Source organism: Genypterus blacodes, unplaced genomic scaffold, assembly GCF_046128005.1.
Source record: "Genypterus blacodes isolate CSIRO-AG114 ecotype Tasmania unplaced genomic scaffold, CSIRO-AGI_Gbla_v1 ptg000119l_1, whole genome shotgun sequence".
Classification (NCBI taxonomy): domain Eukaryota; kingdom Metazoa; phylum Chordata; class Actinopteri; order Ophidiiformes; family Ophidiidae; genus Genypterus; species Genypterus blacodes.
The window spans coordinates 272,832-289,220 of record NW_027466922.1 but is presented as its reverse complement, the minus strand read 5'-3'; the positions used below and the strand labels follow the sequence as shown (position 1 = coordinate 289,220).

The window sequence follows — 16,389 nt, the reverse complement described above, 5'->3', positions numbered from 1 at the left end:
AATACGTCTCAGTGACGGAGCGAGAAGGCGAAGAAATGGTGATTGTGTCAAAGAGACAAGGACTGAAGACAAGAAAGAGACGAGAGAAGAAAGAGATCAGCCAGAGAGAGAGAGAGAGAGCGAGAGAGAATGAGGGGATAGAGAGGAGACTGAGATATGGAAGGAGAGAGCTTCACATGCGGGCCTGGACGTGGCGGAGAGTGAATGACGGAGCTGGAATCCCATTTGAATAGGCATTGATTAACTGGGGCAGGGGGTCAACACGGGGCCTCTTGTGTCTGACAGGGAAATTATGCATGTGCGATGCGTTTAAGTGTGTTCGCAAGACACGGCGCTATTTGCCTAAGTCACACGTGTCAAACCGTGTGTCACGGAGCGCCGAGAGGCGCCGCCCGGTCTTTAGTCGCGATGAAAAACAAAACCGCCAGCTGATTTCAACGCTCAATGGAACTCAGCTGAGAGGATTCAGAGCTTTGAGTGCCTGTGATCACATCATGCTAGCCTCCATGACAGCAGAACAGGGAGAATGGATGGAGAAATTACATCCTAACTAGGTCACCAGTGTTCTTTTGGTAAATTGGAGCATGTTTTGGCGACGTGCACGTTATGAACACATCAGATCAACGCCCCACTGGAACTGTGTTATGATCCAGAGACGTTCAGGGTCAAAGGTTATCAAGGTTCAACATGTCCATTCTACAGACTACAAGTTTACTTTGGATCTGGGAAGTGTGTGTCAGTGGTGCATATGTGTGTGTGTATGGCTCCAGAAGTGTGTGAGTGCAGTGCTGGGACAATGCATACACACTGCCGCATCCCACTGTAAGAATGCGTCCACGCTGTACAGTCATGTGTCTGTATGCTCCTGTGAGCAGGTGTCAACGCGTCTGAAGTGCCCAAAGTGTGTGTGTGTGTGTGTGTAATCCTGTATGTACTCCATCTCTGTCCCTTTGCCGGGCCTCACCTGGGGGCTGACGCTGGGGCCGTAGCCCATGCCGGGCGAGGTCATGGAGTGGGGGCCCATGGGCGAGCTGATGACGGAGAAGGGCGAGCCCAGGCCGTTCATGGGCGAGCTCAGCGAGCTGATTGGAGAGTGGAGGGAGCCCGAGGGCCCCATGGAGGTCGGGCTCAGCAGAGACGGGTGCATCCCCCGGTGGGATGTGGGGGAGCCCAGGGGCGACGAGGTCACCTGACCCGACGAGTCTGAACAAAGGAACAGAGGGAGGATTATTAGTCACAGTGTCATGACGACCGCAGTCGTTTACTACAAAGAGCTAAGTGACAATCACACACACACACACGTTTGATCAAGTGTTTCTGATCCTTTACAAATGTGCAGCAGTTGCGTGAAACCAGGCGACGCTTCACGTACCGCTGAAAGTACACGCACCACAGCTTGAGAACCCCTGCCCTCCGCTGTCTCTTGCTATTTCACACATGAGCTCACTGCTTCCCACTGAGGCTTCACACATGCTTCTCCAAGGAATCTATAAGGACATGTTACATATGAGGGACAGGCTGTGTGTGTGTGCGGGTGGATGTGTGTGTGTGTGTGTGTGTGTGGGTGGGTGGGTGGTTGGGGGTCTCAGTGGAATTCAGAAATGTGACCTTGAAGCAGGAACGGAGGAGAAACCTGCAGCCAGATTGCGGTCAGAGCGAGTGATAAGGTCACGCTCTCATCCTCTCCCTCTCTCTCCCTCCCTCCCTCTTTGACTCGTCCTTCTGGTTCCCTTGAACAAGCGGCCATCATCCCATCAGCTGTCAGCGCAGGAGATATGAGGCAGGCAGGAGTGTGAGCAGAGAGGGAGGCTCCTGCCATATGTCACCCTGGATTTGGCGACAGGTCTTTATGTGCGCCGATAACGACCGCCTCCCTCGCTCCTCTCGTCTCTCAACACCGCTTCCTCTCGCTCCCTCCCTCTCTCTCTCCCTCCCTCTCTCTCCCCCCACATCAGTCAATCCACTTATGCGTCTGTGAGTCTCTCCTCTTCCCCTTCACTCTTCAGTTCACACAAATAAGGAACGATGCAAACAATACTTCATCTTCATCTCCGGGGTCGGTTGATGAGCTCTTTGTCCCGTTTCTGTTTCTGACAGCAGAGCTTCGGTATGTGTGTGTGTTCTGTATACAGGACATGGCATCGTGATGTAATAAGAGGGAGTGTGTGTGTGTGTGTGGTGTGTGTGTGTGTGTGTGTGTGTCTCGTCCATCACACTGACCAGGTCCCTCTGTTTCCGCGCGGTGGAATAAAACTGACTGATGGCTCGATTAGTGGCCGGCCCAGAGTAAGGAGTCCAGTTTGGAGCTCGCTGGCTCGGCCGTTTCATCTCCCCACCGCCGGATGTTTCACTTCTCGCCTGCGTTTGTTGTTTTTTAGGAGCCGAAGGAGGACAAATTAGGGAGAATCCTCACTCCTCTCCCGCTGGATCAGCCAAGCCAAACACTTCCCCAAAATCCCGCTCGCCTTACCAGCACTTCCTGTAACTACACGCTCGCTCCACGCTTTCAAACACAAACGCGGCTCCTTCTCGTTAAAGGAACAGAGAGTCTAGCTGCATTATCTCAGAGCATTATCCTGTAAATGATCCTCCTCTCTAAAGCACATATCCCCCTGATTACATGTGTCCATGAACACACAGATCCCATCTGCAATCGGGCTCCCAGCTCAGACTGATAAAGCAGGTGGAGGTGTGAGAGCTGCCAATCTGATCAGCTGAGCACCAACAAGAGCAACCTCAGGGGAAATGACATGGAAGATGGATCAGATTATGTCTCCTAGTCTCTCTCTCTTCTTTCTCTTACACTCTTCAACAGGAGGAAAAGGAGGAGGAGGAGGAAGAGGAGGAGGAGGAAGAGGACATTCACAGCACATCCTCCTTTTCTCATATGACCATGAACAAACTAATCACATTGTATGTGAGCGGCCTTTCCACGGGCAAACACCCAGAACACACACATATCACACAGCGCACACAGCAAGTGTGTCTGTTTGCATTTGTGTGTGTGTGTGTGTGTGTGTGTGTGTGTGTTTGTTCTTGTTAGAGTTGGGTTGCCAGTGTAGGATTACAGCAGGATGAAAAGGAGTCTGTCCTAATCCTCCCCAGAGAGGGAAGGAGAGGAAGAGGAGGAAAAGAGGAGAGGGAAGTGCAGAGGAGGGAGGAGGAGAGGAGAGAGGAGGAAGAGTATTTTCCATTATCTCCATGAAGTATAGATGTTACATCGCCTCTGAACATATTTTCTTTGAAAAAGAAAAACAACTCGAGCTGCAGCGACCATTTGCTCGACCTAACAGAGCATCAAATACATCTGCATACACCACTAGATAAGAGTGTGTGTATGTGTGTGTGGGTGTACAGTGAGCGGGGGCAGGGAGAAGTGAGTAAGGTCGAGTAAGAACCAGCAAGCGATCCGAGAAGAGAGTGGCAGAGATCCAGGATCTGTGGGCCAAACATCCAAACGCTGTTTTGATAGATGATCAAAAGTGCTGCTAAGCTTTCCAGCCGCTCTGCCTGTTTGCAGCCGCTCTGCCTGTTTGCAGCCGCTCTGCCTGTCGAGCCGACGCACAAAAAGCACAACTGACAGCTACAGATGGAATAATGAAGACCAGTCTGACTAGAAGGCGCTAACAGGGTCCCCACTTAATGCTCCAGTGCTCAACACAAGGACAGGATCTCCTATTTCTAAACAATCTCTCTCTCTCTCTCTTTTTCTCCCCCCCCCTCTCTCTCTCTCTGTAGGAGAGCGAGCGCACACTTACAGAGCGACATCTCCATTATGCTGCACAGTCAGTGACCTAGTTTGGACCTGGAGTTTGACCTCTAAAGCTGCTGACCTTCCTCCTTTAGGGCCGAGCAGAAGGTTCAGGGACCCAGAGGTGACAGGGTGAAGGTCAGAGGAACCCTGACTGCACTTAGCCCACTCTCTGTCCCTCTCATCTATCTTTAATACACTTAGTCACTGTGTGTGTGTGTGTGTGTGTGTGTGTGTGTGTGTGTGTGTGTCCTGCCCCCAGACCACTAAAAGCGTTCACATTGACTCCATCTCTTCCTGCTGTTACATCATCCTGCAGGCAGGCCAGGAGAGAAAGATGTCTGGCATTCCTGGAACGCAGAGAGCGGTCGTACAATGTCTCAAAACAAACACACACTCACACACACACTCTCATTTGGCACCTACCACCTGGCTACAGCAGGCTGCCATGCTGCATCCTACAACTTTCTTCTATTTCTGCTTGATGTAGTTTCATTTGTAGACAGAAGTGGAAGGTGTGAAGACAGAAAGGAAACCAAAGGTGTTTGTCAGCCCGTGAGCACAGGAACAGGAAACAACACCTGTGAGGTCATAGAGGTCAGATTCCCTGACTCTTCACGTCTCGTTCTACTTTCCCTCAAGCTTCTACGTGGCTGTTTTCACTCAGCGTGATCAGATGATAATGAGAAAATCGCGACGATGCACCGCAAAGTATCTCCATCACATCCAGTCGGGAAGTCCACACACACACACACACACACACACACACACACACACACACACACAGAAGGATCAGTGTGTGTGCCCATGCACGGGCACACAGATGCTTAGTTTTCACAAACTCTCCGCCCGCCTGCATTATTCAGCGTTCGGTGCCACGGGGGAGACGTATCAGGATGTGAGGGCGTGGGACCGAGAAAACACGCACACGCACACACACACACACACACACACACACACAAACAGAGCGCATAAATTCTTCTTTAATCACATCTGTCCAGTTGTAGTTTGGCTTCTATAGAAAGTAGAATTGTTACCAGAGGGAGTCGATTGTCAGTGGACACACACACACACACACACACACACACACATCACAGCTCAAGTCTCTGGGAAGTTTCAGTCACTAAGGGAAGCGTTCAAAGCTCCAGCTTTAGATTTATACGTGTAGAAGCCAAACTCTCCTGAGAGCCGCTTCGTGCATGTCAGTCCAGGCCAGGGGTCAAACCTTTCAGAACCGACGCCAAGGAGACCAGTGGGAAAAACTTCAACTCACGATGACGACGGCGTACATAAATTCATTTTGGAAACAAGAAAGAGGCTAAAAAGACTCAGAGAAGGAGCGGAGGATCTGAAATAGACCTGGAGGATAATTAGGTCCTATCTAGATTGCGGCCGACCTGAGCAGACCTACATACATAGAGGGAGAACACAGAGGGTGGCAGCAGCAGGGAGGGGGCGGGGCGGCGTTAGAGAAGGTGGCGGCCGGGGACGAGGACACGGCGTCGTCCCTGTGCAGCTCCTGAAGACATCATGACACAAAGCACAGCTGCGTGAGTGGAACCAAACAGGCTGAATACACTCTGGAGCCAGTCTGTACTTCACCTGCTCTCACACACACACACACACACACACACACACACACACACAAAAGGATCATTTCACAGCCCTGCAAACACACTTGATCCGCTGCGTTTTTCCATTCGCCCCCGCTGGCACACGGCTCGGTCCGGGGATGATGCCACCGCCGAGACAGCCGGCCAGGAAAAAGACCATCATGTCACGCTTTGGCTTGAAAAACGAAGCAACGTTGCGTCCGTTACACCGCCAGCGGGTTAACATACAGTCCCCCACCTCCTCCCCCTCCCCCGCAGAGAGAAAGGAGCTCCATGTGACCCAGGACGACCGCCTGACGCCCGCGTGTTGTTGTTGTTGTTGTTGTGTTGAAGATGAGGCGCAGGTTTGTCTTATTGGCAGAGGAGGAGGAAGGAAGGAGAGTCTGGGTAAGGTGACACTCGAGTTTGTTTAACGGCTTCTATTCGACAGTTTCTAAACGCGGATGTCTATATCGTCATGGCGACAACCGGCTGACATTCTGCTCGTGTCAAGTGTGTGTTTTGACAGACAGACTGTTATGTATCCGCCTCGTGTTGCCGTCAGCACAATGAAATCAAGTACCGCGTTTTGGAGTGCTATGTTTGTGCAAGAGTGTGTGTGTGTGTGTGTGTGTGTGTGTGTGTGTGTGTGCATGTGTGTGTGTGCTCATTAGTCAGTGAATATCTCTCTCTACTGTTTTTCACAACATAAACAGGCTAATCTGTTCCCTGCAGTTGAGGTCCAGAAAGTAAACAGCCCAGTCTGATGTGTTTACTCTGTGGCTGGAGGAGAGGTGGTAGGAGTGTGTGTGTGTGTGTGTGTTTCAGATTGGGGCAACAAATCCCACATAATCAGCACTTGGCATATTTCTCGTTTTTTTGCTCCTTTGTCCTAGAATACAAGAATTCCAAACATCATCAATCTATTATTAAAGTTCATTTCCGGTCTCGGCCTCACACTAACCATGCATCCATGGAGCTGATCTAAACACCTCACATCACTTAACGTCTGGTAGAAAGAAAGAGCAAACTCAAATCTGGGCGATTAAAAGAGATTTGGATGAGAGACGGATGACAGCAGCGGCACAGAGGCCATTATCGTCTGATTTCATTCACTAGCGAGTTTTAAAAACACAGCGTCGCTCTCAGCCTCTGATTCCTCGCAGACATTCCACCTCCTAAACTCCCCGTGCAATTAAACTTCACCACGTCGACAAGTCCCAGCCTGGTTGTCACACATCACGCACACGGAGGCCGGGGAGAGGGTGAAGGAGCCGCGACGCCATGGCGGCTCCCGGCGTCACTGCGGGACGTGATCAGACACATACGGCTGCAGCTGGAAGCTCAGAATCAAGAGTATCTCCTCTCCCCGCTCCTCTTCTATTAAGCCCCCCCCCCTGTCGTCTGGGATCTGTGAGTCAGCTCGCACGCGCTGAAAGAGAGAATGAAGAAGAAAGAGAAAGGGCTTTTCCATAACGTGAGCTAAGTGACGGAGAAGAAGCCGCCCAGGCCACCCATCGGCTCACAGTAGGTGGCCTTCAGGAACATCTGATACTTCATGTTGATCCACCCGGAGTCTCTCTCCTGCCTGCCCAAACACCTGGCCTCATTAAAGACTGAATACTTTCCGTCTCTCTCCCTCCGCTCTCTGTTTCAGCTCGTGGCTCTGATAGCGAGGGGACGAGGGGACGAAGGTGGCGTTTCCTCCGTGCCCTCCATGACTCTGGAGGGTCTGGAGAGGCGAGCGGAGCCGCGCGGGGCCAGCAGCCAGGGGAGCAGATTACCGACGCTGCTGCCGACTTCTGCCCCGGCTGCCAACGCGCTGATCTGCTGATATGAGCTAATTGTTCTCTTTAGCTCGGAGGTGAGGCCAGATCGCTCCCTGTGAGTCCAGAGCAGCCAGAGCAGCCCTGGCCTGCTCGCTAGAAGGAGAAACGGGAGCGGCTGGTTTGGAAAGGAACGCTGAGAAAAGGTTCAGCTGGAAGAACTTGGTGAGACGCCAGAGGATGTTTGTTTAAATAGATAAGCCAACAATTTGATACATTTTAATGATTTTCGGGAAAATTACAACAGAATTGGATCTTTTTTTTGTAAATTGGAGCATTTTGGACTCTGGAGTGTGGAGTCTGGAGTCCTCTGGAGAGTCACAGACCCTCAGAGTCACAGTCTGTGGGGTTTACATCCCAAAGTGAAGGACAAACATCTCCAGAATGCTCCAACCTACACAGAAACACCTTGGGACCAGAGTAGGATGTAATTTCCTCCTCACAAAACCATGAAACTTCATAAATGGCCTCACCATCACTTTAATATCTGATGATCTGCGATGTTCTGCGATGTTCTGCACTCAAACTGACTCCTGTGCTGCCAATCACAACACTGAGCTATTTCATTCCTTAGTTATGAGGTAGACGATGCTCGATGAAGGTCACAGGCTTCAATCTGCCTTTAAAAAAAAAAAAGTACCATCGAGCCTGCCTGTGTGTGTGTGTGTGTGTGTGTCTGTGTGTGTGTGAGAGAGTCTGAGTGTGTGAATAGCAAATATTCACCTTTCTCACACTGAATGTGAAGGGAAAAATATCACATCTGCCGCTCCAAAGTCTGACAAGGACACACACAATGAGAGAGAGAGAGAGAGGGGGGGGGGCGAGAGAGAGACAGAGAGAGAGAGAGAGAGAGAGAGAGCATCTACGGTGAGCGCTCCATGCCGGCCGTCCTTTCGGTCAGCGGCTCATCTCAGCAGCCGCCGCCGTCGACAATAGCGGCTGATTAAAGCGAGAGAAAGACACATCATGGAGTAGTAATTACCACGGCAACCTGTGGAGCCGCCCCTCAAGAGAAGAAAATTACATCTTCTCCCGACGCTCTCCTCCTCCTCCTCATCCTCCTCTTCTCTCCGAGGGCAGCTTAGGGAAAATGCAAGCAAACAGGCTAACCTAATAAAGAGGGAGCGGGCGGAGAACAACAAGCTCTGAGGATGACCTCAGCCGTGTGCAGCAGAGGATGCTGGGATGACGGAGTGTTTTTCAAGCCTTGCAGATTGATGGTGATGTGAAAGCTCAGACTCTCCGCTCGTCCTCTTATCCTTGCCCAACTCCTACCATTAAGGAAATAGGGTTGGCTTATTCTATCCATAATAGAGTCGGCTTGAATCCATCAGAATCAGAGCGCAGATATTAGTCCTGCCCGCCGCGGGGGCCCCGCCGAGTCGCCGCGCCACAAACGCACCCAGCTGAGCGAGGGAACGCGAGGCGGCCAGGAAGCCGTGATTCATCCAGCTCTCTCTCTCTCTCTCTCTCTCTGTTTGCCCAGAAATGAAAATGGCAACACAGGCTCTTATCAGGCACAGCTCGCTGCCAAAACACACTGGCAGGCACATGGCTGAGCTCACACACACACACACACACACACACACGTCTGCAGACACACACACAGCCATAAGAACACACATGTAGGAGCTCATGTCAACACAGGGAGCTGCAGATGCTTTCCATTACGTTCATATTACTGTCAGCCATGTTTCTGCATCTTTGATAAGAAATTGTATTTGGCACGTTTCTTATGGTGATGATGATGATGATGATGATGATGATGGATTAACCTGCAGTTTATCAAGCAAGGGTCCAGTCTGCAGCTTCACTCTCTCACTGTGGAGATGAGATGGAAGCAAACGGCTCTTTGATAAATGGATTATAATAATAATAATAATCTGTAAAACACAAGCGCTGTGTTCACACTCCAGACCTCAGCGCTGCAGTCTGATGTTTGTTTTGCAGATTACATTTCTTTTGAGTGGAGGGTTTCACGTTCACGGATCTGGCAACCAAAACCTAAATCCTAGTTTGTGCAGAAATCAAATAATGAAATTGGAAACCTGCTCGCTTGTTTCTCGCACACTTTCTTTGAGATCTGCTTGGTTGATCTGTTTTCCTCACATCTCAGTTTGGTCGCTGCTGTAGTGGCCTGCAAACGATGACATCATAGATACACTATGTCCCTGCACAGGCCCCGAATCTGACCAAAATACTGTAGTCTGACTCCATTTTGATTGAAAAGATTTCAAAACAGTCTCATGTTCTTCCCCTGACCTGAATGGTTACGCGGTGCTGATGGCGTTCTAGACGTTTAGCTCCGCCCCACAGCGCCTGGTCCTGGAGGGGATTTCAGTTCAGACCGGAGACTCGGGGGCCCCGGGTTTACAACACATAAGGGGGGCGACTGGAGTCCTGTGGTGGAGCGAGACACCGGCACGTTCTTCATCTAAAACCATATGGCACATTTAGGTTCCATTCAAAACTGAGGCAATTAAGACTTGGTTACAGGAGGAGGAGGAGGAGGAGGAGAGCAGACGCCGAAGGGGAGGAGAGGAAGAGGAATTAAACTGCAGAGTGTTTTGGCTTTACAAGTGTCTAGTTATGACTGCGTTTAAGTCATAAAGCCATCGGTCTGTGGAGATTAATTATGGTCGTTATGAAGGACTAAAAACAAGCGCTCCTTCCCTGCGGCGAGGAGGAGGAGGAGGAGGAGGAGGAGGAGGAGGAGGAGGAATGTGTCGCTGGACGGCGGCGGCTTCCTTCAAACAGCAGAAGGAGCTGTGGCACATCACCTCAGCTAAACACTGTGTGTGTGTGTGTGTGTGTGTGTGTGTGTGTGTGTGTGTGTGTGTGTGTGTGTGTGTGTGTGTGATCTTTGGCAGCACTTGGCTGCGTCCCAAGCCAGCCGCTGGGTGAAAACACGGCTGCGTGTCCGACCCCCCCCCGGCAGGTTTGGAGAGGTCGTGTCACGCGCCGTAAGAACTCCAACGGCTCTTGATCGGGCATTGATTGAGGAGAACGGATCGGTCAACGTTTGTGTGTGGCTCTGACAACAGGAAGGAGGTCTGACTCCAGGAGTGAGGGGAGCAGGAATAACAACAAGGGGGAAAAGTTGAATTTATTGACTGGATTACAGCTCGGAGCAAATGTTCCCTCTATGTCTTTCCTATATTTCTTTTTTTTCCCCAAACCACGATTATTATTCTTTTGTTCTCGTCTTGCGAGGTGCTGGTCTGTTTGTAATGAAATCCAAATGGAGGAAGGTTCTGGCTCCTGGCTCTGTAGCTGGAACGGCCCAGCATCCCTCCCTCCCCCTGGGGAACCAGCACTACACAAAGGAAGGGAGGGGAGACGAAGGGGAGAGAGAGAGAGAGAGAGAGAGAGAGAGAGAGAGAGAGATCGATGGAATGCTGGCGAGATGGAGAGATACATAGGCAGATAAGAGAGATTCAAACAGGGAGAAGGAGGAAGAGAAAGCGAGCAAGTGTCTCTGAGAGAGGGGCTGGGGACCTGGGGGGGGGGGGGGGCTGGGAAAATATGCATCTACGTGCAGAGAGAAGAGGGGGGGGGGGGCACGCGCCTCGCTGAAGAGAGAGAGAGGGAGGGGGGACTCTAAGTGTGTGTACGTGTGTGTGTGATTGTCACTGTCAGAGTGTACTTTGGATCGTCCCAATCGACTCGCAGAGAACAAATAACAACAACCCTGGAGGGCCGAGGCCTGGCTGTGTGTGTGTGTGTGTGTGTGTGTGTGTGTGTGTGTGTGTGTGTGTGGGTGGGAGGACGAAGTGTCCAAGAAAAACAAACAAGCTGATGAAAATATGAGCGCTGTGACTGATGCGTCTCGACCTCGCCCCTTCACCCCGCCCCCTCCTCTCTGGCTCCATGGCGACACAGAGGTGACTCCTCCGGTTCACATCAGGTCCATTAACTTTTGGCCCATTATTGATGGAATGAGTCGGGCGGACAGCTACAGGCTACTTGTTTCAACACGGAACGCTACCAGACCTCTGTTCCCCCGCATCCGCTACTGTAGGTCCCGTTCTGTCAGCCAGGACGGATCGCAACTGGACCGGACGCCATTCTCAGGACGGGCCCGCATCCGAGCGGGACGCGGCCCTGCTGGCGGATCAGAGCGAGCAGCAGCTGGGCCTTTAAGTGGAGCGGGCATCCCTGTGGACGGACATCTCCTGATCTCTCTCATGCTCGTGCTTTCACATCTCATTTCTCTCTCCCTCCCACTCCTCCGCCCTTCCTTCCCTCAACGTCTCTCTCTCTCTCTCTCTCTCTCTCTCTCTCTGCCTTCCACGCTCATTCTGCAGGATTCCCCAGAGGAGGAACCATAATCCCAGTTTGCCACGTTCCGTCTTTCAAGTCCTGGGAAGTCGCGCTGCTCTCTAGATATCTCTCTCTCTCACTCACTCTCTCCATCTCTCTTTCACTCTCTCCATCTCTCTCTCTCCCTCTGTTGCCCCTTCAATCGTCCAAGAGAGAGAGATCCACAGGCTGGACGCAACACTGAGGAGCAACGTGAGGACAGGAGACCATGGTGTGATCCCAGCATCAGGTCCTTACACACACACACACACACACACACACAAACACACACACACAGACTGAAACAGGCCATGACATCTGCAGAGCGAGATGACAAATGACGACAAATATGAGCATGTCGTCCCTAACCGAGAACAACGGGACTAACTCAGATGACTGTGTGTGTGTTTTCTACTGTACAAACAAACAGTATGTGTGTATACAGACACAAACACACCTACACACACACACACAAACCCAAACTTTAACAGGCCTACGGGCTCTTTTGCACGTTCAAAAGGCAACAAAATGAGTTCATTCTCCCAGAGTCTGAGCGCTGAACAAAGGCCCCTCTGTCCCATCAAGCGCTCGCCGCTCTGCCAGCCACTTTTCCAATGATGCAATGATGCAGAGCACATGTCATGTGACATTTGTGCTGGGAAAGTCATTTTCTGGAAGCCTTATTCCCCCAGTGATAAAATCCATATTTCTTCGCCGAGTCCTTGCCCGTGAATGGCGTGTTAGCGTTGGCTTGGCGACAGAGGCCAAACAAAGTGGGTGTTATGATTGGCGCGGCGAGCCGGGCTGGAGAGAGAGAGACAGGTGTTCATTGGCTCACATGGATGTGCCCATAGCCCAGGAAGTGCTACCATTGGTGGAAGGTAAGGACGCCAGCGCCGCCGCCGCCGCCGCCGCTTTGAGAGGAAGCTGTCCGACGCCTGGCATGTTTGCGGGCACGGGGAGGCGGGGGAGGGAGGGAGGATGAGGAGGGAGGACGAAGAGCGCAGACCACCTGGATCACCGGCCTCAAAGGCCGAGCCTGACACGCTCGATCTGAACAACGGTGAACAGAGGACGGCCAGTCTGCTGACTTCCCCTCTCGTGCATTTTCACTGGCGGCTTTCCCACACACACACACACACACACACACACACACACACACACACACACACACACACACACACACACACACACACACACACACACACACACACACACACACACACACACACACACACACACACACACACACACACACACACACACACACACACACACACACACACACACACACACACACACACACACACACACACACACACACACACACACACACACACACACAGTCCAGTACGACTCACAAGCAGCTTCAGCTCGGGTTTTTCCACAGAGATCAGGGGGATTTTTCAGCTTTGGCCCAGAGAGAAAGAGAAGATGAAGATTAAAAGGTTGAAAAACACAGAGAAGAACAGAAGACTTCAAATTAGAGCCGTGACTTGAGACTGTGTGTTTGTTCGGTCAACCAGCGCTCCGCTGAATCATGATGTAGACCGACGGGGGTTAAAAATAGACAAAACGCCATTATTGCTAAACATATGACAACGGTGTAAACAACATGAGATCAAGCAGCTGCAGCTAAATCAGGAAGGAACTTGATTTACTGCACAGTCACCGTTTGGCAGCACGTCAGAGGCTCCTCACACTGTTTCACCTTTAATTGGATCGCATCTAGTCGCGATCTGGTAATTGCACGTTATTAAGTCGTGCTTTGAATTGGATAAGAAATTGTAAAGGCTTAGCAGCGTGTTTGTGATGTTGTGAGTCCTGCTACACTCTTTGGATATAATGAGGCCAGGCTGACCCAGCAGGACCCGAGCTGACCCAGCAGGACCCGAGCTGACCCAGCAGGACCCGAGCTGACCCAGGAGGACCCGAGCTGACCCAGCAGGACCCGAGCTGACCCAGGAGGACCCAGGAGGACCCAGGTTGAGCCGAGCTGACCCAGACGCTTTGCCTCTAAGCTCGGCGTCAGACACGGCCCAACGCTTTCAGCTGCTTCTTCACTTCTCCGTCTCCTCTCCTCACCTAACTCTCACCTCCTCGTCCTCTTCTATCATTTCCTCTCTTCCCTTCCTGTTCTTATCAAATCTCTCCCTCTATATTTTGACACCACTTCTTCTTCTGTACTCTTCTGAGGTCACTCTGCCATGACTAACACAGAGGCATCCTCAGGGTGAAGGCGGTGTGGTATTCCTCTCCTTCCTCCTCCCCTCTCCTCCCTTCTTTGCTACTGTGTGTGTGTGTGTGTGTGTGTGTGTGTGGAGTGGGGGAGAGAGAGAAAACATCCAAACATCAACACAGGCCGAGCCAAGCCGGCAAACCGGTGGGAGGAGGCCACCGACAGATCCTCTCTCACACAGAAACGCAGCTACCCATGACCACACACACGCTAAAATGTTTTATTTGGACCCGTCGCCGTGAGATACGATGCGGCTCGGATGCCTGGATGCCTGTTTGGCTTCCATAGAGACGCTCCCTCCTCCTCCTCCTCCTCCTCCTCCTCCTCACCATGGGAGTGCCAGAGCGGGACGGCGAGGAGGATGAGGACAGGACCCCCGTGGTCACATGTTGCCTCTGGAGATAAGTCATGGATCTTTCACAAACACACACACACACACACACACACACACACACACACACACACACACACACACAAATATCCCACCCACATAGGCATGATTAACATGCCAATTAGACCAGGAAACAGCAGGCCCCAAGGCCGCTTTCTTTAAAACAGAAATAGAATCTGAACACACAAACAAATGCACACACACACACACACACACACACACACACACACACACACACAGTCCCTTTGCCGTGTCTATGCATGAAAGCACATCGTGCATAGGCATGAGTGCATAAACATATAGATACCATGAAATGATCAAGCGTCTATATGATGCACACACTGCAGATTCTTCTCTTCCATCCTCCCACGCACACACACAATATAAATTTAGACTGAACTAAGGAAGCAGATCTGCGTCTCTGTGTCGTTACCTCACCAAGCCTCTGAAGCACGGCGCTGCACGGTGACACGAGGCGGCCCGGTACCAGGCACAGGCGCTCAGACCCGAGCCATCTGAGCTCTGAGAGCGGCGCTGTGTGCCTGGGATTGACGCTGAGTGATTGCCGGCTGAGGATCCTGAGGGGCATCGGGAGTTTAATCACCCATAACCGCAATTACAGACGTACACGTCAGACTCATAAAGCACTGAAACAAGATGAGCGCCTCCCTCATCTCCTCCCCTCAGTGCACATCAGCCAAATTCCACTAAAGCTCAAAGAGGAGCAAGGGAGCTGAGGGAGAGAGGGAGAGGGAGAGAGAGAGGGAGAGAGAGAGAGAGAGAGAGAGAGGGAGGGAGAGATCCTGGCACTCAGTCAGCATTAGAGGGAGACTGAGGTGCATTAATTGATGCTTGTTATACACTCGCCAGCCATAAAGCAACTTATTAAACTCCCACTGTTGTCCTGTTGTCAGAGAGGAGAGTGGCTGACACACACACACACACACACACGCGCACACACACACACACACGCACACGTCTCATCAGGAGCTGCTCAGAAGATCAGTGAGAGAGAAGATCCACTGCATCTGTGAAAACATTTACATATCAAACACACACACACACACACACACACGCATACATCCATAGGCCTCATTTGCACGCTAACACACACACACACACACATTCTTAATGATCACATAAAAGCTCACAGCGCACCGTAAGTCAGGCCTTAGGGTGGATTAAGATGCAAGCCTTTATCAGTGGGTTCCCACAATCCCCAGCAGGATATCTCAGCTCTCTCTCTCTCTCTCTCTCTCTCTCTCTCTCTCTCCCTCTCTCTCGCTCCACTCCCTCCTTCCACTTCCCCAAAGCCTGGGGGAAAGTGCTGGGAGAGGAGGAGCAGAGGAGTGAAGTGATGGAGGATGGTATGAGGGAAGGATTAAGTGCATGTTGCAGCGTAAACACCGGCGGGCGGAACATTCTTTAAAACAATCTAACGGCCGGCTCCCAGGCTGGGGATCCCGCTCGCCCATCACACGCTTGTTTGCTTGACAGCGGACCAAACAAGACGCGGTCCCGACGCCAACATCTGGGCGATAATAAGATCAACACCGGCGTGCGACATGAGCGGTAACAGGGATAGGCTGGTGGTCGGGTCGTCGGGTCAAACATACAGCGGGGAGGAGGCGTCGCCTGATGAACTACACAATCACATGGAGGTGTAACATTCACTCTGACTGAGACACAGAGGAGTTACACGCACGCCATAGAAGCTAAATGGAGCTTATAGATTCCTGGACCAGGAACCAGGAAGTGACTGCAGGATAGATAAGACGCGGAGCCCCCCTGGAGCAGTTTTGGGGGTTCGGTGCCTTGCTCAAGGGCACCCGGGCAGTGCCCCCGAGGCCACTCTGTAGCTGCCGGTCCACGCCGGGTCCATACGGGGACTCGAACCGGCGAAGCTCCACAAAACAAACTCTACTTCCATCCACACTTTCTCAGAGGAACGAGTGGCAAATTGGCGCAACAAGTCGAGCGTCTATTTATAGAATAAGGACCTTATCTTCACCCTTTATTTACCAGGCCTGTGTCCCATTGTTACCGTGGCTCTCTGCCCTCGTTAGGTCTGATGACTGCTGTGCTTGGTCATGCACCGGCCACATAATGAGGTCATTTTTTTTTTGCCCAGGAACACCTTAGGGTGCGAAACAAGGCTCTCACATGTTGTCTCCGTAATCCCAGATAACAAGCCTCATTACATTCTGCCATAGAAAGCTCAACACACCAGGATGTAATCAACCGGGAGATGAGACGGCTGACTCTACAGGTGATTACACAACCGAGCC

At 51.6% G+C, this 16,389-nt stretch overlaps 1 protein-coding gene across 5 annotated transcripts in view; it reads right to left on the bottom strand.

The window, feature by feature from the left end:
• Nucleotides 1–16,389, bottom strand: part of rxraa (retinoid X receptor, alpha a) — an 85,543-nt gene that overhangs the window by 30,272 nt on the left and 38,882 nt on the right. For 3 of the 5 annotated variants that reach the window (XM_076162037.1, XM_076162039.1, XM_076162041.1), the window contains one exon: nucleotides 966–1,203. In XM_076162037.1, the coding sequence (XP_076018152.1) occupies nucleotides 966–1,203 (238 nt within the window). Of the gene's footprint in view, nucleotides 1–964; nucleotides 1,204–16,389 lie in introns of all 5 variants that reach the window. The other 2 variants (XM_076162038.1, XM_076162040.1) reach the window with 1 other exon arrangement.